Below are 21092 nucleotides of genomic sequence, written 5' to 3'. Positions count from 1 at the left end.
ACTGGCAGAACCCCACAGGCCCTGCAGCCCCCATAGGCCCCAGGCCTGCTCCTATAGCCCCCTATAGGACCCCTATAGATTCTATAGGCACCGGAAGAGGCCCTGCTGGAAGAGGGAGAGGCGGCGGGTCTTGCGGATGAGGACGTCGGCGATCTGGCACATCTCGATGCTGATGAAGAAGACGGTGTAACACGTGTACTGCTGGTAGCGCCGCTGCTCAAAGGTCTATAGGAGGAACCTATAGATCAGCCGGGGGAGGGGCTATAGGGGGCTATAGGGGAAGGGGAAGGGCGGGGTTTACCCATTGCTGCCCATAACTGTCTTGTAGTTCCTGCTCATGAGTGTCCTCCCAACGCGGGCGCAGCCCCAAGCAGAGCAAGGGCCACCAGCCCTCCTGGGCCATGGCCACGAAGTAGTCGGTGAAGCCGGCGAAGGATTGGATGGCACCTATAGAAGGGGGAGGGGCACCCATGGGTGGTGGTGGGGGAACATAAGGACGTAGGGTGTCCGGGCACCCAGGGAGACAAGGAGCCAGGAACCCATGGACCCAGGGAGCAAGGGACCAAGGTGTTGGAGCACCCATGGACACAGGAACCCATGGACCCAAGGAGCAAGGATCCAAGGTGTTGGAGAACCCATGGACCCAGGTGTTGGAGCACCCAAGGACCCAAGGAGCAAGGGACCCAGGTGTTGGAGAACCCAAGGACCAAGGGACCCAGGTGTTGGAGCACCCATGGACCCAAGAACCCAAGGACTCAGGTGTTGGAGCACTCAAGGACCAAGGAACCCAAGGAACCCAAGGACCAGGAGACCCATGGACCAAGGGACCCAGGTGCCTGGGTGTCCCGGGACTCAGGGAGGTGGTGGGGGTGGGGGCACCCATGGGTGCTGGTGGCCGGTCCGTACCGATCTGGAAGTAGGAGTAGGCCGCCAAGGGTTCGTTGACCAAGCGGTCACGTCGAGGGTTGCGGGGCTTCAGGTGCATGATGTCACTCTCTGCTCTCTCATAGGCCAAGGAGACCGAGGGGAACTGAGGACACAAGGGACCCAGGCAGCTGGGTGGGGACCCCAACATGCAGGAGGGACCCCAATGTCTGGGTGAGGTGCCTAGATCTTTGGCTGAAGAGCCCCAAGGTCTATATGAAGAACCTCCAACAGCCAGGTGGAGAACCCCGGTTCCTGGGTGAGGAACCTCAACAACCAGTTGATGGACCCGGTTTCTGGGTGAGGAACCTCAATTCCCAGTTGATGGACCCGGTTCCTTGGTGAGGAACCTCAACGACCAGTGGATGGACCCAGTTCCTGGTGAGGAACCTCAACACCCAGTTGATGGACCCAGTTCCTGGGTGAGGAACCTCAATGCCCAGTTGATGGACCCAGTGGCTGGTTGAGGAACCTCAACACCCAGTTGATGGACCTGGTTCCTGGTTGAGGAACCTCAACAACCAGTTGATGGACCCGGTTCCTGGTTGAGGAACCTCAACACCCAGTTGACAGACTGGTTGGTGGACCCAGTTCCTGTGTGAGGAACCTCAACACCCAGTTTTTGGACCTGATGGCTGGTTGAGGAACCCCAACGTCCAGTTGATGGACCCAGTGGCTGGTTGAGGAACCTCAACACCCAGTTGATGAACCCGGTTCCTGGTTGAGAAACCTCAACAACTAGTTGATGGACCCGGTTTCTGGTTGAGGAACCTCAACGCCCAGTTGACAGACCGGTTGATGGACCCAGTGACTGGTTGAGGAACCTCAACAACCACTTGATGGACTGGTTGATGGACCCAGTTCCTGTGTGAGGAACCTCAACGCCCAGTTGTTGGACCTGATGGCAGGTTGAGGAACCTCAACACCCAGTTGACGGCCCGGTTGATGGACCTGATGGCTGGTTGAGGAACCTCAGCGCCCAGATGATGGCCTGGTTGGTGGCCCCAGTGACCACCCCTCCCCGCTCCAGACACTCACGATGTCCGTGCAGAGCTCGATGAAGAGGATGGTGATGCAACCCAAGGGCAGGGGGACACTGGCCGTGATGTAGATGAGGTAAGGGGTCAACTCGGGGATGTTCTTGGTCAACGTGTAGGCAATGGACTTCTTCAGATTGTCAAAGATCAAGCGGCCTGGGCAAGGGTGGGGACACCGTGTCACCAGGGTGGTGTCACCCGCTATCACCCACCCCACCGGTGTCCCCAGTGGCACCTTGTTCCACGCCGGTGACGATGGAGGCGAAGTTGTCATCCAGGAGGATCATGTCAGCCGCGTTCTTGGCGGCGTCGGAGCCGGCGATGCCCATGGCCACCCCGATGTCCGCCTTCTTCAGCGCGGGGGAGTCATTCACTCCGTCCCCGGTCACTGCCACGATGGCACCCTGGAGGGGTGGGGACCACAGGAGAGAAGGATGAGGACCATGAGGAACATCAACCATCCCAACCATGGTGGCACCTTGGGGAACATCAACAATCCCCATCACGGTGGCACCTCAAGGACCATCTCCATCCCCACCATGGTGGCACTTTGAGGACACAGGGACAGGGACCATCGCCAACCCCATGACACCTTGAGGTCCACCACCATCCCCACCATGGTGGCACCTTGAGGACCATCAACCATCCCCGTCATGGTGGCACCTTGGGGAACATCAACCACCCCCACCATGGTGGCACCTTGGGGACACAGGGACAAGAGGGATGGGGACAGGGACCATCCCCAATGCCATGACACCTTGAGGTCCACCACCATCCCCACCATGAAGAACTTTAGGTTGTACCCATGTCCCCACCCCACACCCATTGTCCCCAGTGTCCCCACCAGCCGCTGGCAGCTCTCCACGATGACCAACTTCTGCTGCGGTGACGTCCTGGCGAAGACCATCTCGGGGTGGGCGCGGAGAAGACCTTCCAACGCCCCTGGGGTCATGGCCGCCAACTCCGCCCCTGTCACCACCCGTGCCCTCGCCTGCCTGGGTGGGGACACCATGGTCACCTGGGTGTCTCCAACTTGGACCACCTAGGTCTCTTTGGTGGCTACCTGCCTCCCACCTGGGGTCCACCCGCTCCAGGGGGACACGGAGACGAGCTGCCACCTCCTCGGGGGTCTCGCTGCCCTCCGAGATGATGCCAACGGCCGCCGCAATGGCCTTGGCCGTGATGGGGTGGTCACCGGTCACCATGATCACCTGGGGACATGAGGACATGGGGGGTGGGGTGGGCACCTGGGGGTTCCTGGGGGTTCTGGTGGCACCCGTGGGCCACCATGGGCCTCCAGGTCTTTGGTGGGCCCCCATCCCCACGTCCTCCACATTTTCCATGTCCCCATGGCCTTGAGGTTCTCCATGTCCCCATGGCCTTGATGTCCCCCATCCCCACGTCCTCCATGTCCCCCCACATCCTTGATGTCCCCCCATCTCCATGTCCCCTCCAACCTCAATGTCCCCATGTCCTTGATGTCCCCCATCTCCACATCCTCCATGTCCCCATGTCCTTGATGTTCTCCATGTCCCCACGTCCTCCATGTCCCCATGTGTCCCCACGTCCTTGGTGTCCCCCCATCCCCATGTCCTCCATGTTCTCCATGTCCCCATGGCCTTGATGTCCCCCCACCCCCACGTCCCCTCCAACCTCCATGTCCCCATGTCCTCCATGTCCCCCCACACCCACCCCGTCCCCATGTCTCCTACCCTGATCCCGGCCGTGCGACACTTGAGTACAGCCTGGGGGACGGTGGCCCTGGGTGGGTCAATCATGGAGACCAACCCAGCGAAGCAAAGTCCCACGGCCACCTCTGGCAGCGCCTCGGGGTCTGTCCCGGCCGCCACCGTCCCCGCTGGCAGCCAGCGGGCGCAGAACCCTTGGGTGGGGGGGACGACAAGGTGGGGGAGGTGAGGGGACACTGGGGGACTCATGATGTCCCCCCATCCCCACGTCCACATCTCCCTGTTGTGTCCCCCCACCTCCATGTCTACATCTCCCCGTGATGTCCCCCCATCCCCACGTCCCCATGGTGTCCCTCCATCCCCATGTCCCCATCACCCTGTGGCGTCCATCCCCACATCCTCATCACCCCATGATTTCTCGCCGTCCCCATGTCCCCATGGTGTCCCCTCATCCACATGTCCTCATCACCCCATGATGTCCCTCCATCCCCACGTCCCCATGGTGTCCCTCCATCCCCACATCCCCATCACCCCGCGATGTCTCCCCATCCCCCCATCCCCATGGCGTCCCTCCATCCCCATGTCCCCATCACCCCGTGATATCCCCATGTCCCCATGGTGTCCCTCCATCCCCACGTCCTCATCACCCTGTGATGTCCCCCCATCCCCACGTTTCCACCATGCCCCCCACCCCACTCACCCAACACCCTCTCCCCCCGCCCCCCCAGCTCGGCGTAGGCCTCCTCGAAGGCCTCCCGCCACTGGGCGTCCAGGGCCAGCTCCTGCCCCTTCAGCAGCACCGTGCTGCACCGCTCCAGCACCCGCTCGGGGGCGCCCTTCAGGACCAGCAGCTGACGTTCTCCTGCCTCGTGGACTGACAGCTGTTGAGGAACCCAGATGTTTGGGGGCCCACCCAGATGTTTGGGGGTCCACTCAGATGTTTGGGGGCCCACCCAGATCTCTAGGTCCCATCCAGATCCCTAGGTCCCACCCTAGACCATTGGGTGCCTCCCAGTAGCTTGGGTGACCTCCAGATGCCTTGGTCATCCTTGGGTGCTTGAGTCCTTCATGGCCATTAACTTTCCTCCTGGACATCTGGACCGTACCCTAGATGTCTAGGTCCACCCTGGGTGCTGGGGTACCCTTCCCAGATGTTGGGGATCCCCCCAGATGTTGAGGTCCCCCAAGAACCCTTGGTTCCTTGATGACCCTCAAGGTTCCTCCTCACCATCCTTCTCCTTCCAGATGTTTCCACCCCACCAAAACCCTCCATCCTCCCACCCTGATATTGGGGACCCCACCCAGATGTTGAGGACCCCACCCAGATGTTGGGGACCTCCCTAAACTCTTGATTCCTTGATGACCCTCAAGGTTCCTCTTCACCATCCTTCTCCTTCCAGATTTTTCCAGCCCACCAAACACTTCCATCCCCCCATCCAGATATTGGGGATGCCCCCCAGATGTTGGGGACCCCACCCAGATGTTGAGGACCCCCCCCCAGATGTTGAGGACCCCCCTGAACCCTTGAGTCCTTGATGACCCTCAATGTTCCTCCTCACCATCCTTCTCCTTCCAGATACTTCCAGCCCACAAAACCCCTCCATCCCCCCACCCAGATGTTGGAGACCCCACCCAGATATTGGGGGGTGGGTGGGGTGTCCTCATGCCCCGCCCCTCCCCCACCTGGAACTTGTTGGTGGAGTTGAAGGGCAGCTCAGCCACCTTGGGGAACCTCCCCCTGGCCTCCGCCACCGACCCCACCGTCACCTCCGCGAACTTCAGCAGCGCTGTCTCTGATGCGTCGCCGATGACGTCACGCTGTGGGGGGGGAGGGGCTTAGCAGGTTAGGGGCGGGGCCACACCTCACCCTCTATAGAATCCATATAAGGGAGGTCCTGGCCCCTATAGACCTCCCCAAGTCTTAGAGAGGGTCCCTATGGAGGGGGGAGGGGTGGGGGGGGGGAGGGGGAGCCCATATTTCTCCCCCCCCCCCAGATTCTATATATTTCCAGCCCCATATAGTACCGCCATAGGTACCCTGGCCCCTATACATGCATCCCAACCCCTATAGGCATCCTGGCTCCTATACCCTCCTCCCAACCCAACGTAAAGCCCCATATAGGGTCCTGACATGCCCTTCCAAGCCCCATATAGCCTCTATATGTCCCTGCCAACCTCCTATAGGGTCCTGACATGCCCTTCCACGCCCTGTAGATTCTCTATATGTCCCTGCCAGCCTCCTATAGGGTCCCTACACACCCTTCCAAGCCCCATATAGGGTCCCTACATGCCTTTCCAAGCCCCATATAGCCTCTATACGTCCCTCCCAGCATCCTATAGAACACCTCAAAGGCCCTTGGCCCCTATACCCTCCTCCCAACCCAACGTAAAGCCCCATATAGGTCCCAACATGCCCTTCCAAGCCCCATATATGGTCCTCCAGCCCCTCCCAGCACCATATAGGCCCCCTATATGTCCCGCCTAACCTATAGGCGCTATACCTTGGCCACGGGGACGTTGTCTTGCCCCGGCTTGAACTGGGCACGGTTGCAGAGGGTGACGACGCGGCTCAGCATGGTCCACGTCTCCGATGACTGGTCGAAGCTCTGCCCTTGGGTGGTGGGACAGGGTGGGGGAGGGGGTCACCAGGGTGGGGTGGGGTGGGGTGGGGTGGGGGGAGGTGTCCACCTATAGATTCCATCTCACCGGATTGGTCCTCGGTGGTGTCGGCCGTATGGATCTGGTTGTCGAACCAGAGATGCGCCACCGTCATGCGGTTTTGGGTGAGGGTCCCTGTCTTGTCGGAGCAGATGACCGAGGTGGACCCCAAGGTCTCCACCGCTTCCAGGTTCTTCACCACGCAGTTCTTCCGTGCCAACCGCTTGGCCGTCAAGGAGAGGCACACCTGGGGGGGGGGGGGGGGAGGGGATGGACCTCAGCACCCTTGGGTGGTGGTGGTGGGGGGGTCCATGGCATCCATAGGGTCCACCCCTGGTGGCCGTGGAGCCCTGAGGACCTTCAGGAATGAAGGGGAGGGGTGGGGATCTATAGGGAGAAGGAGAAGCTGTATGGAGTCTCTGGGTTGTTGGGGACCCAGGGGACTTCATGGTGAGCTCCATGGGTCTATGGAGACCCTCAAGGGTGCCAGAGCAGCCACATCTTGTGGTGGACCCATGGGGGCCTCCTGGGTCCATGAAGAACCTCAAGTCACCCATAGCACCCACGCTTTGTGGTGGACCCATGAGGACCTCATGGGTCCCAGGTGAGCCCCATGGTTCCATGAAGACCCTAAAATCCCCCAGAGCACCCATGCTTTGTGGTGGACCCTTGGGGACCTCATGGTGAGCTCCATGGCTCCATGAAGGCCCTCAAGTCCCCCATAGCACCCAGGCTTTGTGGTGGACCCACAACCCTGTAGCTCCAAGCCCCACAACACCCCAAGCCATACCGTGACAGTGGCCAGCAACCCCTCGGGGACATAGGCCACCACGATGGCCATGAAGAAGACCATAGCCCGGAGGAAGGGGTAACCGATGACCATGGCCACCACGAAGAAGGTGGCGCCGAAGAAGATGGCAAGGCCGGCAATGATGTCCACAAAGTGCTCGATCTCGATGGCAATGGGGGTCTTCTCGTTCTCCACCCCTGAGGCCAAGCTGGCGATACGCCCGATGATGGTCCGGTCACCCGTGTTGATCACCAAGCCCATGGCTGTTCCTGTAGGACACGGGTGACCAGGTGGGACCTGTGGGTCCCGGTGGGACCCAGACACCCAGGTGGGACCCAGGTGACCAGGTGGGACCCAGATGTCCATGTGGGACCCAGATGTTCAGGTGGGACCCAGATTTTCCTGTAGGACCCAGGTGAATAGGTGGGACCCAGGTATTTAGGTGGGACCCAGATGTCCAGGTGGGACCCAGATGTTCAGGTGGGACCCAGGTGACCAGTTGGGACCCAGGTGACCAGGTGGGACCCAGACCTCCAGGTGGGACCCACCTTCTAGACACATGGTGGAGAAGAAGGCGATGTTGCGGGTCTCCAGGGGTGACTCGTGGGTGCATTCGGGTGACCGCGTCTGGGGCTCCGACTCCCCCGTCAATGAAGAGTTGTCCACCTGGAGATGATGCCGAGAGGTGGGAAGGGGACATCTGGCCACCCGACCCTCCCCCCCCCCCCCAAGGTCCCCAGATGTCCAAGCCCACCTTGCACCCTTGGGCTGAGATGATTCTGATGTCGGCAGGGACTCGGTCCCCTCCTTTGATCTCCACCAGGTCACCCACCACCAACTCATTGGCATTGATCTGGAGCTTGTCCCCTTCTCGGATCACCGTGGCTTGCTGGAGGTGACAGGAGAATCCAGAGGTCCAGGTGGGCACCCAAAAGGGGTTGGGTGGGGGAGGGGCCCAAGGGTCTTGGTGGTCCCACCTGAGGAACGAGGTTCTTGAAGCTGGCGATGATGTTGGTGCTCTTGAACTCTTGGTAGTAACCGAAGCAACCAGTGACGACGACGACGGCGATGAGGGCGATGGCGAGGTACAGCTGGAGGGGGGGAGGGGACAGGATCAGGCCCCCCCAGGTGGCCAGGTACCCCCAACCCCCCAGGACCTGGGTATCCTGCCCACCCCCAGAAGGTCCTAGACACCTGCAGCCCCCTCTACCCCCCTCCACATTCCCCTCTCCTGAGGGTCCCTGGCTTCCAGGTGCTCCCCAAGAGGGACCCAGATGTTCTCCTGGGTGAAGCCAGATGTTCTCCACCTCAGGTGGACCCAGATGTTCCCTAGGACGGGCCCAGGTGTTCCTCAAGCCATGGACCCAGGTGTTCTCCCCTAGGTGGAGCCAGGTGTCCCCTCCAAGATGGACCCAGGTGTGAACTCAGATGTTCTTCACCCAAGGTGGACCCATGTGTTGCCTCCAAGGTGGACCCAGAGGTTCTCCCAGATGGACCCAGATGTTTCCCACCCCAGATGTTCTCCACCCCAGATGGACTCAGATGTTCTCCCAGAGGAACCCAAATGTTCTCCACCCCAGATGGACCCAGATGTTGTCCCAGAGGAACCCAAGCATCCTCCCCCACCCCAGGTGGACCCCGTTGTCCAACGTACGTTGTCGGAGCTGCCGCGGTCCCCCTCCCCCTCCTGCACACCGTAGGCAATGAGGCAAATAGCTGCTGCCACCCACATCAGGCACTGGAGACCCCCGGCCAACTGACGCCCAAACTTGACACACTCGGGGGTCCCACGGGGGGGGCGGAGCTCATTGGGGCCGTCTCGCAGCAGCCGCTCGGCTGCCACCGCCTCCACCAGGCCCTGCCGTGGTCAAGCGGGGTCAATGGGGTTGGTGGGGTCAATGGGGTCAAGGGGGTTGACCTGGGGTCAATGGGGTGGGTGGGACTGGTGGGGTTGGTGGGGTCAATAGGGTTGGTGGGGTCAATGGGGTTGGCCTGGGGTCAATGGGGTGGGTGGGACTGGTGGGGTCAATGGGGTCGATGGGGTTGGTGGGGTCCATGGGGTTGACCTGTGGTCAATGGGGTGGGTGGGATCAATGAGGTCAATGGGGTCAATGGGGTTGACCTGGGGTCAATGGGGTGGGTGGGACTGGTGGGGTCAGTGGGGCTGGTAGGGTCAATGAGGTCAATGGGGTCTATGGGGTTGACCTGAGGTCAATGGGGTGGGTGGGATTGGTGGGGTCAATGGGTTTGGTGGGGTCAATAGGGTCAATGGGGTTGACCTGGGGTCAATGGGGTGGATGGGGCTGGTGGGTTCAGTGGGGTGGGTGGGGTCAATGGGGTCAAGCGGGGTCAATGGGGTCAATGAGGTCAATGGGGTCAGTGGGGTTGACTGGGGTAAGTGGGGCTGGTGGGGTCAATGGGGTCAATGGGGCCAAGCAGGGTTGACTGGAGGTCAATGGGGTGGGTGGGACTGGTGGGGTCAATGGGGTCAATGAGGTCAGTGGGGTCAATGAGGTCAATGGGGTCAATGGGGTTGACCTTTGGTCAATGGAGTGGGTGGGACTGGTGGGGTTGGTGGGGTCAATAGGGTTGGTGGGGTCAATGGGGTTGATCTGGGGTCAATGGGGTGGGTGGGACTGGTGGGGTCAATGGGGTTGACCTGTGGTCAGTGCGGTGGGTGGGACTGGTGGGGTCAATGGGGCTGGTGGGGCCAATGGGGTCAATGAGGTCAATGGGGTTGACCTGGGGTCAATGGGGTGGGTGGGACTGGTGGGGTCAGTGGGTGTTGGGTCAATGGGGTCAATGGGGTTGGAGGTCAGAAGGTCATTGGGAGCTGGGGGGGTGGGGGTCGTGGGGTTGTCTGGGGTCAGAGGTCAGAAGTCACCCACCTTGGTGATGCTGGTGCTGTACTTGACCTCCAGGTCCTTCGTGTCAAGCTTGTGGTCATCCTGGGGGCAACGGTGTCAGCGCTGGCCACGCCCCTCATAGTGCCCCCAGTATGGCCCAGTGCCCTCACTGCCCCTCCCAGTGCCCCCCAGTGGCCCCCCAGTCTCTCCCAGTGCCCCCTGCTGACCCTCCTAGTCCCTCCCAGTCTCTCCCAGTCCCTCCCAGTCCCCCTTTTTGACCTCCCAGTCCCCCTTGTTGACCTCCCAGTCCCTCCCAGTGCCCCCTGCTGACCCTCCCAGTCCCTCCCAGTCTCTCCCAGTCCACTCCATTGCCCCCCCAGTCCCTCACAGTGCCCCCTGCTGACCCTCCCAGTCCCTCCCAGTCTCTCCCAGTCCCCTCCCAGTCCTCCTTGTTGACCTCCCAGTCCCTCCCAGTGCCCCCAGCTGACCCTCTCAGTCCCCCTTGTTGACCTCCCAGTCCCTCCCAGTGCCCCCGCTGACCCTCCCAGTCCCTCCCAGTCCCATACCACGTCCATCTCCTTCTTCATGTCCTCCAGCTTCTCCTGCTTGCGGCGGCCGCGACCCTTTGGCGCGACCTGGCCCCGCGGCCCCAGCTCGTAGCTCTCCTGGGGGCAGAGGTCAAAGGTCAGCAGGGGGAGGGGGTGGCCCCCCTCCCCCCTCCCCATCCTCCATCCCTCCTCCAATCTCCACCATCCCTCCTCCGTCCCCCCTCCCTCCTTCATCCCTCCATCCCCCCTCCCCTTTCCCTCCTCCATCCCTGCCCCCTCCCTTCTCCATCCTTCCTCCATCCTTCCCCCATCCCTCCTTCATCCCTACTCCATCCCTCCTCCATCCTCCTCCATCTCTCCTCCATCCTCCTCCATCCTTCCTCCATCCTTCCTCCATCCCTCCTCCATCCCTTCTCCATCCTCCTCCATCCCTCCTCCATCCCTCCTCCATCCCTCTTTCATCCTTCCTCCATGCTTCCTCCATCCCTACTCCATCCTCCTCCATCTCTCCTCCATCCCCCCTCCCTCCTCCATCCCTCCCCCCTCCCTCCTCCATCTCTCCTCCATCCTTCCTCCATCCCTCCCCCCTCCCTCCTCCATCCTTCCTCCATTCCTCCTCCATCCCTACTCCATCCCTCCTCCATCCCTACTCCATCCTTCCTCCATCCCTACTCCATCCCCACCTCTCCCCCATCCCTCCTCCATCACTCCATCCCCCTCCCCCTCCCTCCTCCATCCTCCTCCATCCCTCCTCCCTCCTCCATCCCTCCATCCCCCCCTCCCCCCATCTCCCCCCCATCACCTCCTTCCCCATGGCAGCTCCCAGCAGCTCCCAGTGCTTCCCAGTCCCTCCCAGTCCGCTTCCCACCTCCCCTTATACCCCCCGGGGAACCGCCCCAAGGTGACCTTGCCCGGACGCCTGGATCCTTCCCGGGTGGGGGAGGGGTGGGGGGGTGGGGACACCCGGGATCCTTAATTTGGGGGGGGACGGGGATGGTAACAACCTGGACCTGATATGGGGGGAGGGGGGGGGCACTTATGGCGGGGGTGGGGGCAATTGGGGGGGGGGGCAGTTATGGGGTGGGGGAGGGGGTCTCACAGACCTGCCCCCCCCCATTCCAATCACCCTCAGGCCACCCTTGATGCCCATCCCCCCCCCCCTTTATCAGGTGGTGGCTTATCGAGTGGGGGAGGGGCAGCCCGGCCACCTACTTTCCCTTTCGCTGCTCATTAATGATTAATTACTGATATCTAATCAACGCCATCCCCGTGACAGGCACCATGGGGGGGTGGGACACCTCCCTTCCCCCCCCCCCCCCCCCCCCCGGCATCCAGAAGGTCCCATCATGCTTTGCTCCACCCCGAAGCCACCAAGACCCACCTGGGAGACCCAAGGATGGGGGAAGGGACCTGGGGGTGGGGGGTAGAGGACCCCCCCCCACCCCCCCACCCCCATGGTGTCACCACCCTGCTTTGGTTGGGTGACCCCGAGCATCTAGGCTCCCATCATGCTTTTCTCCACGTCCCCAAGGGGACCCAGATGTCCCCGGTTCCCAGAAGGCTTTGCGAGTGGGGGGGGGGGGGAGGGGGGGCATGGGCACCCCCGGATGCCTGGGACCTTCACGATCTGGTTGGGAGCGGGTCAGGTGAGAGGGGACCATTGGGTGGCCAAGACCCCTGTGAGGCAGGAGGTCCATGGGGTGGTGGGACATGGAGCCCCGTGGGGCAGGAGGTCCATGGGGTGGTGGGATGTGGACCCCCTGTGGGGTAGGAGGTCCATGGCGTGGTGGGACGTGGAGCCCTGTGGGGCTGGAGGTCCATGGGGTGGTGGGACATGGCCCCTCTGTGGGGCAGGAAGTCCATGGAGTGGTGCGATGTGGACCCCCTGTGGGGCAGGACGTCCACGGGGTGGTGGGATGTGGAGTCCTGTGGGGCAGGAGGTCCATGGGGTGGTGCGATGTGCAGCCCTGTGGGGCAGGAGGTCCACGGGGTGGTGCGACATGGACCCCCTGTGGGGCAGGAGGTCCATGGGGTGGTGGTGGTGGTACCCAGACTTCCTCCAGAAGAAGGAAGGAAGTGAGCTTGACTGGCTTCGAGCGGGGGAGGAACCTTGATGCCACCGAATCTCAGCGGGGGAGGGGCACCAAGGTACCCCAACCCCCACTTCCTGGGTCCTCTTGGACCTCTGGGTCCCCACCAGCCACCTTAGGGTGTCCTCCCACCCCCCACCCCCCACCCAGGTGACTCCTTGATCTCCTTGGTGAAGGTCTGGCCATGTGGGTCTTCATCTCCTTCATCTTCCTCTTTCCAGGTAGGGACCTTCCATGGAGGGGGGTGGGGGGCCTGGTGGGGGAGGGGGGGCTCCTTCTGGTTTTTGGGGTGGGGGTGGGGTAATGGGTGGGGTTTTCCAGGTGACTAGGTGCTCCAAACACCTGTGGTGGGTCCCCATGGCCTTGGTGGTTGAAGGTCTCCTTGGAACATCTCAGTGCCCAGATGTCTACGTCCGGGGACATTTGGATCCATGACCAACTGGATCCCTGGAATCCTGGGTCCCCAAACACTTGTGTCCTGGGATGTCCAGGTCCCTCAGCAGCCTAGATCCCTCTGGCCTTTGGGGTTCAAGGTATCTCAGGAACATCTCCATTCCTGGACACCTGTCCCCCCAGGCACCTGGATCCGTGACCACCTGGATCTCCAGATCCCTGGGTCCTCAAAACACCTCGATCCCCAAAACACTTGTGTCCTGGGACGTCCAGGCTCTGGCCTTTGGGGTTGGTGGTATCTCAGGAACATCTCCATCCCTGGACACCTGCAATTCCTGGACACCTGGCTCTGTGACCACCTGGATCCCCAGATCCCTGGGTCCCCAAAACACCTCAAATCCCCCCCAACCCCTGATTCCTTTACAGCTTCTGCACGTTCCTCGTCCACCTGTCCTAAGCCGGTGACGGCTCCTGAAGCCTTGGTGGCCACCTTGGGTTCCTGCCTCTACATCCCCTGCCGCTATGACCTTTGCCAAGCTGGACCGTCTCCCCATCCCCCCCTCCTCCGGTGGCTCCATCATCCCCATTATGATCCCCAGCAGCAGAAATTTTGGGGGAGGGCGGTGGAGGAACACCGAGGAACCACGGGAAGCCCCCAAGGTGACTGTAGCTTGACCATCCCCCGCGTCTACCCCGAGAGCGCAGGGGTCTACGGGTTGAGGTTGATGGCCAACGCCAGCCGGCGGTACTACAAAGACCTGCGGTGGATGCACCCCGTCACCGTTAATGTCACTGGTAGGAACCCCCACCTTGGGGTGAACCCCTCCCCCCCATCTCCCACCCACACCATCCCCCCATCTCCCACCCCCACCCTTAGCCCACCATCGGTGTCCTCCTTGGGCCGGACCGGTGTCAACAGCTGGTGTCCACCCAGTGTCCCACCAGTGTCCCACCAGTGTCCTCCCGGTGTCCACCCAGTGTCCCCCCTTGTGTCCCCCATTATCCCACCAGTGTCCCCCCAGTGTCCCCCCCTTGTCCCCCCATTATCTCACCAGTGTCCCCCCTTGTCCCCCCTTTTCCCCCCACTGTCCCCCCAGTGTCCCCCATTATCCCACCAGTATCCCCACATTGTCCCCCCTTGTGTCCCCCATTATCCCCCCAATGTCCTCCCAGTGTCCCCTCTTGTGTCCCCAATATCCCACCAGTGTCCCCCATTATCCCCCCAGTGTCCCCCCAGTGTCCCCATCTTGTGTCCCCCAATATCTCACCAGTGTCCCCCATTATCCCCCCAGTGTCCTCCCAGTGTCCCCCCATTGTCCCCCCCGTGTCCCAAATATCCCACCAGTGTCCCCCATTATCCCACCAATGTCCCCCAGTGTCCCCCTCTTGTGTCCCCCATTATCCCACCAGTGTCCCCCCCTTGTTCCTTCCTTGTCCCACCAGTGTCTCCCCATTGTCCCCCCATTGTCCCACCAGTGTCCTCCCCTTTTCCCCCCATTATCCCACCAGTGTCCCCCCATTATCCCACCAGTGTCCCCCCATTGTCCCCCCATTATCCCCCCAGTGTCCCACCATTTTCCCACCACTGTCACCCCACTGTCCCCCCTTGTGTCCCCCAATATCCCACCAGTGTCCCCCCACTTATCCTCCCCTTGTCCCCCCTTTTTCCCCCATTCCCCCCCCAGTGTCCCCCCATCCCCCCCATTTCCCCCCCCACTTACCCCCCATTATCCCCCATCCTCCTCCCCCCATCCCCATCCCCCATATTCTCCCCCCCCATTACCCCCCCATCCCTTTCCCCCCCCCCACTAACCCCTCTTCCAGGGACCCCCCCTGCCCCCCACCTCTGGCCGGACCCAGCCCCCCTCACCCAAGGCCAGAAGAGCAACCTTGGGTGCTGGGTGCCCCCCACCTGCCCGGAGAAGACCCCCACCCTCACCTGGGAGGGACCCGTCAGTGAGACGTGGGGGGCCCACCTGGATACCTGGATCCCCCCCACCACCGTCGTGTCCTACGAGGTGGTGGGGACCCTCTTGACCTTTGAACCCTCGGGGGACCATGATGGGACCTCCATCCACTGCATCCTTCGGGGGTCCGACGGGAAGATCATCAGCCAGGCATCCCGGCAACTCCAGGTCCACTGTGAGATGTGGGGGAGGGGTCCTTGGAAGGGGGAGGGGCGATTCTTGGGGGGTGATGGGGTGGTGGACACCTGGGTGTCCCATATGGGGGCTATGGGGGGGGGTCTTGGGGAGCTACAGATGATGCTGGCGTGGGTGTTCCACCATCTTTAGGTCCATTAAGAGATATTGGGGGGGGTCCTGGGGGTCTTCGAGGGGGTGGGGGGGCTCCTTGGGGGTCTTGGGGGGTTATGGAAGGTTCCAGATGCCTGGGTCACCTATGTGGGGGCTATGGGTGGGGTCTTGGGGGTCCTATAGGCTCCTGGGTCCCCCTATGGAGATTATGGGGGGGTTATAGGGGTCCTATAGGCTCCTGGGTCCCCCTATAGAGATTATGGGGGTTTATGGGGGGGTTATGGGGGTCCTATAGACTCCTGGGTCCCCTATAGGGAGAATATTGGGGGTCTTGGGGGAGCATTATGGGGTTCCTATAGGCTCCTGGCTCCCCCCTATAGAGATTATGGGGGGTTATGGGGGTTCTATAGGCTCCTGGGTCCCCCTATAGATATTAGGGGGGGGGTCTTGGGGGGCTCTGGGTCCGGGGTTGGCTTGGCGGGAGCCTGGAAGGAATTTTGGGGGTCCCTTGGTGTCTGGGAGACTGGGGCTGGGCGCGTGTTGGCCCCATACTGGTCTATACTGGTTTATACTGGTTTATACTGGTCTGCCCCCCAGATGCGCCACGGGACGTGCGGGTGGTGGTGACACCGCCATCCCCTGTCCACGAGGGCCGGGAGGTGACACTGAGCTGCCAGGACCTGGCCAACCCCCCCTCCCACACCTACACCTGGAGCCTGGAGGGCCACATCCTGCCCCAGCATGGGGCCCAGGTCCTGCTGGGTCCCACCAAGGCCACCCACGGGGGCACCTACCGCTGCCAGGCCACCAACCGCCTGGGGACCACCGAGTCCCCCCCCACCAGCCTGGAGGTCTACTGTGAGTGGGGAGAGGGGGGGGCGGAGGGGGGGGGGGGCGGACCTGTCAATCAGCCTTGGTGCCGCCCATTCAGAACATGTCAGTCACCCTTGGTCCCACCCATTAGGAATATGCCAATCACCCTTAGCCCCACCCATCAAGAGCCTGTCAATCACCCTTGGTCCCAACCCTTAAGAACCTGTCAATCACCCTTAGCCCCACCCATCAAGAATGTGTCAATCACCCTTGGTCCCACCATTTAGGAACCTGACAATCGCCCTGAGCCCCGCCCATTAGGAACATGTCAATCAGCCTTAATCCCACCCATCAGGAACCTGTCAATCACCCTTGGTCCCGCCCACTCAGAACATGTCAGTCAGCCTTGGTCCCACCATTGAGGAACCTGACAATCAGCCTTAATCCCACCCATCAGGAACCTGTCAATCACCCTTGGTCCCGCCCATTGGGAACCTGTCAATCACCCTTAGCCCCACCCTTGAGAATCCGTCAATCACCCTTAGCCCCACCAATCAGGAACCTGTCAATCACACTTAGCCCTGCCCTTGAGTACCCGTCAATCACCCTTGGCCCCAACCATTGGGAACCTGTTGATCACCCTTAGCCCACCCTGTTAAGAACCTGTCAATCACCCCTAGCCCCACCCATTCAGAATATGTCAATCACCCTTATCCCCACCCATTGGGATCCTGCCAATCACCCTTAGCCCCGCCCCACCCTTCCCCCCATCCTCCCCCTCCCCCCACCAAGACCCTGCCCATCCCCCGTCCCCCAACCCCCCACCCCCTTCAGCCCCCCCCATCTGTCATCCTGGGGGCCCCGCCTCTTTCTGTCCCGGTGGGCGTGTCCGTGCCCCCTACCAAGCCCTGCCCCCTCCCCACAGACCCACCCCGGGACGTTCGGGTGGTGGTGACACCGCCGTCCCCCGTCCACGAGGGCCGGGAGGTGACACTGAGCTGCCAGGACCTGGCCAACCCCCCCTCCCACACCTACACCTGGAGCCTGGGGGGCCACATCCTGCCCCAGCGCAGGGCCCAGGTCCTGCTGGGTCCCACCAAGGCCACCCACGGGGGCACCTACCGCTGCCAGGCCACCAACCGCCTGGGGACCACCGAGTCCCCCCCCACCAGCCTGGAGGTCTACTGTGAGTGGGGGGAGGGTGGGGCGGGGAGGGAGGGAGGATGGTTGAGGTGGCCGTGGGTGGGGTTGTGAGTGTGGTGGTGGGACAGTTGATATGGTCAAGATGGCCATGGGGTGGTTGAGATGGTGGTGGGATGCTTGAGATGGTCAGGATGGTGGTGGGATGGTTGAGATGGCCATGGGGTGGTCGAGATGGTGGTGGGATGGTTGAGATGGTCAAGATGGTGATGGGATGGTTGAGATGGCCATGGGGTGGTGAAGATGGTAGTGGGATGGTTGAGATGGTCAAGATGGCCATGGGGTGGTTGAGATGGTGGTGGGATGGTTGAGATGGTCAAGATGGCCATGGGGTGGTTGAGATGGCCATGGGGTGGTGAAGATGGTGGTGGGATGGTTGAGATGGTCAAGATGGTGGTGGGATGGTTGAGATGGTGAAGATGGTGGTGGGGTTGGTCAAGATGGTGGTGGGGTGGTTGAGAAGGTCAAGATGGCCATGGGATGGTTGAGATAGCCATGGGGTGGTTGAGAAGGTCAAGATGGCCATGGGATGGTTGAGATAGCCATGGGGTGGTGAAGATGGTGGTGGGATGGTTGAGATGGTCAGGATGGTGGTGGGATGGTTGAGATGGCCATGGGGTGGTTGAGATGGTGGTGGTATGGTTGAGATGGTCAGGATGGTGGTGGTGTTGGTGAAGATGGTGGTAGGATGGTTGAGAAGTTCAAGATGGCCATGGGGTGGTTGAGATGGCCATGGGGTGGTCGAGATGGCCATGGGGTGGTCAAGATGGTTGTAGGATGGTTGAGAAGTTCAAGATGGCCATGGGGTGGTTGAGATGGCCATGGGGTGGTCGAGATGGTGGTGGGATGGTTGAGATGGTCAAGATGGCCATGGGGTGGTTGAGATGGCCATGGGGTGGTCGAGATGGTGGTGGGATGGTTGAGATGGTCAAGATGGCCATGGGGTGGTTGAGATGGCAGTGTGGGGGTCAAGATGGTGGTGGGATGGTTGAGATGGTCCAGATGGCCATGGGGTGGTTGAGATGGCAGTGTGGGGGTCAAGATGGTGGTGGGATGGTTGAGATTGTCAGGATCGTGGTGGGATGGTTGAGATGGCCATGGGGTGGTGAAGATGGTGGTGGGATGGTTGAAATGGTGGGTCAAGGTCACCATTGGTGGTCCAGATGGTGGGTCAAGGCCACCAGATGTGGGCCAAGGTCACCATAGATGGTCCAGAAGGTGGTGGGTGGGGTCAAGGTCACCATAGATGGTCCAGATGATGGTGCTGGGCTGCTTTTCGTGGCCATGGGGTGGCCAAGATGGCCGACAAGCAACCCCAGGGTGGGGGCAGGGTCTGTCCCACTTCAACCAATCCCCTTTAGCCCCGCTCTCTCTTAGCCCCGCCCCTTTCTCCACACCCCCCAGACCCTCCTCGAGCGGCCACCTTGGAGACCTCCACCCCCCTCCCCGCCCTCCTGGGCTCCCGCGTCATCTTAAACTGCCGCCTTAGCCCCGCCCACCCCACCCCCACCGTCCAATGGCTGCGCAATGACCGCCCCGAGGCCGAAGGACCCGCCCACACCCTCAGCTTCCTCGCCAACCCCGCCCACGCCGGATCCTACCGCTGCATTGGTCGAAATCCCGCTGGCTCCGCCTCCTCACTGCCCCTCCCCCTCCGCATCTGGTGTGAGTGGACGGTTTCGAGACCCCTCCCCCCCTGGTGGCCCCGCCCCCCCAATCCCCTCCCCCAATTTTTGTAGCCCCTCCTCCATTGTGGTAGCCCCTCCCCATTGTGGTAGCCCCTCCCCCATTGTTGTAGCCACGCCCTATTTTTGTACCCGATCTCAATTTTTGTAGCTCCTCCCCTTTTTGTAGCCACTCCCCCGTTTTTGTAGCCCCTCCCCCATTTTTATAGCCCCTCCCCATTTTTGTAGCCCCTACCTCAGTTTTGCAACCCCGCCCCAATTTTCGTGGCCCCTCCCCATTACTGTAGCCCTTCCCCATTTTTTTAGCCCTGCCCCAATTTTGTAGCCCCTCCCCATTTTTGTAGCCCCTCCCCCATTTTTGTGGCCCTTCCCCTCATTTTTTCTGGCCCCTCCCCACCCGAAATGACAGTTTGAAACCCCCTCCCACTTTTACCCCCCCAAATATGTTTCAAGCCCCCCATCCCCCCCCCAAAGGCAGTTTCTCCCACCACCCCCACCCTAAATTACAGTTTCAAGCCCCCTCCCCACTTTTCTCCCCCAAATATCAGTTTCAAGCCCCCCCAACCCCCCAATGACATTTTCTCCCCTCCCCCACCCCCCACCCCCACCCGAAATGACAGTTTCAAGCCCAACCCCCTAAATGACAGTTTCAAGACCCCCCCCTTCTTTTGGACCCCCCCCCCCAATATCAGTTTCTAGCCCCCCCCATCCCCCCCCAACGGCATTTTCTCCCCTCCCCCACCCCCCACCCCCACCCTAAATGGCAGTTTCACGCCCCCTCCCCACTTTTACCCCCCAAATAACAGTTTTAAGCCCTCCTCCCCCCCTCTTTTGGACCCCCCACCCCCAAATATCAGTTTCAAGCCCCCCCAACCCCCCTCAATGGCAGTTTCTCCCCTCCCCCACCCCCCACCCCCACCCTAAATGACAGTTTGAAGCCCCCTCCCCCCCAAATATCAGTGCCAAGCCCCCCTGAGGGCGGTTCCTCTCCCTCCCCTCCCCCCCCAGACGCCCCCCAGGCCGTACAGGTGTTGCAGCACCCCAGGGGTCCGGTGTTGGCCGGGGGAGGTCCCGTCCGACTTCGCTGTGAGGTGGGGGCTGCCGACCCCCCCCAGTTGAAGATAAGGTGGTTCAAGGACGAGGAGGAGCTGCCGGTGGAGACCCCCGACCTGGTCCTGCCCAGCCCCCACCCCACCGACGCTGCGGCCTACAGCTGCCAAGCGCAGAACGAGGTGGGCGTCACACGGAGCCCCCCCAGCGTCCTCGAGGTCCGCTGTGAGTAGCATCCCAGAATTCTCTAGGGTGGGGGGGGGGAGGGGGGGGGAGGGGGGGGGAGGGGGGGGAGGGGGGAAGGGGCTCATGGTCAAGGGGAATTGTGGTCAAGGGGAGCCATGGTCAAGAAGGTCAAGGGAACCCATGGTCAACAAGATCAAGGTGTCCCATGATCAAGGAGACCCATGGTCAAGGTGACCCATGGCCAATGAGATCAAGGAGACCCATGGTCAAGGGGATCCATGGTCAAGGTGACCCATGGTCAAGAAGGTCAAGGAGACCAATGGTCAAGGTGACCTATGGCCGATGAGGTCAAGGGGACCCATGGTCAAGGGGAACCATGGCCAATGAGGTCAAGGAGACCCATGATTTACATGACCCATGGTCAAGAAGTTCAAGGTGACCCATGGTCAAGGTGACCCATGGTCAGTGAGGTCAAGGTGACCCATGGCCAATGAGGTCAAGGAGACCCATGGTCATGGAGACCCATGGTCAAGGGGATCCAAGGTCAAGGAGACCCATGGACAAAGTGTGCCATGGTCAGCAAGGTCAAGGTGACCCATGGCCAATGAGGTCAAGGGGACCCATGGTCAAGAAGGTAAAGGAGACCAATGGCCAATGAGGTCAAGGAGACCCATGGTCAAGGTGACCCACGGTCAAGGTGACCCATGATCAAGAAGGTCATGGAGACCCGTGGTCAAGGTGACCCATGGCCAGTGAGGTCAAGGTGACCCATGGTCCATGTGACCCATGGTCAAGAAGTTTTAAGGTGACCCATGGTCAAGGTGACCCGTGGTCAAGGTGACCCATGGCCAGTGAGGTCAAGGAGACCCATGGTCAAGGTCAAGGTGACCCATGGTCAAGGTGACCCAAGGTCATGGAGACCCACACGT

The 21092-nt window shown here is 61.4% G+C and overlaps 2 protein-coding genes across 2 annotated transcripts; one reads left to right on the top strand and one right to left on the bottom strand.

The window, feature by feature from the left end:
• Positions 1-11: 11 nt before the first annotated feature.
• ATP4A (ATPase H+/K+ transporting subunit alpha) lies at positions 12-11722 on the bottom strand. Its single transcript, XM_037380043.1, has 21 exons — positions 11704-11722; positions 11294-11364; positions 10510-10608; positions 9986-10045; positions 8752-8955; positions 8075-8188; positions 7852-7986; positions 7646-7763; positions 7098-7366; positions 6356-6554; positions 6151-6260; positions 5333-5467; positions 4350-4530; positions 3674-3843; positions 3036-3172; positions 2806-2956; positions 2197-2365; positions 1963-2117; positions 907-1030; positions 302-447; positions 12-225 (listed from the first exon to the last, which is right to left on the bottom strand). The coding sequence occupies exons 1-21, from the start codon at positions 11720-11722 to the stop codon at positions 82-84; spliced, it is 2910 nt and encodes a 969-aa protein (XP_037235940.1). The 3' UTR covers positions 12-81.
• Positions 11723-12118: 396 nt separating this feature from the next.
• LOC119144540 (E3 ubiquitin-protein ligase Hakai-like) lies at positions 12119-14786 on the top strand. The gene is made up of 4 exons (XM_037380042.1): positions 12119-12639; positions 12732-12802; positions 13401-13896; positions 14660-14786. Exons 2-4 carry the CDS (start codon positions 12766-12768, stop codon positions 14784-14786), a joined length of 660 nt encoding a protein of 219 aa, XP_037235939.1. The 5' UTR covers positions 12119-12639; positions 12732-12765.
• Positions 14787-21092: the final 6306 nt, after the last annotated feature.

This window comes from Falco rusticolus, chromosome 3, assembly GCF_015220075.1.
Source record: "Falco rusticolus isolate bFalRus1 chromosome 3, bFalRus1.pri, whole genome shotgun sequence".
NCBI classification, from domain to species: Eukaryota; Metazoa; Chordata; class Aves; order Falconiformes; family Falconidae; genus Falco; species Falco rusticolus.
The sequence above is the reverse complement of the archived record's forward strand: the minus strand, read 5'-3'. Positions and strand labels throughout refer to the sequence as shown.

Coding starts and splice junctions, on each gene's coding strand:
- ATP4A (XM_037380043.1), bottom strand. Junction 7,987..8,074: donor TCAAGAACCTCGTTCCTCAG/GTGGGACCACCA, acceptor TGTCACCTCCAG/CAAGCCACGGTGATCCGAGA. Junction 1,031..1,962: donor TCGAGCTCTGCACGGACATC/GTGAGTGTCTGG, acceptor TTGTGTCCTCAG/TTCCCCTCGGTCTCCTTGGC.
- LOC119144540 (XM_037380042.1), top strand. CDS start 12,766: ATGTGGGTCTTCATCTCCTTCATCTTCCTCTTTCCAG. Junction 12,803..13,400: donor CTTCATCTTCCTCTTTCCAG/GTAGGGACCTTC, acceptor ATTCCTTTACAG/CTTCTGCACGTTCCTCGTCC. Junction 13,897..14,659: donor CGGACCGGTGTCAACAGCTG/GTGTCCACCCAG, acceptor TTCCCCCCCCAG/TGTCCCCCCATCCCCCCCAT.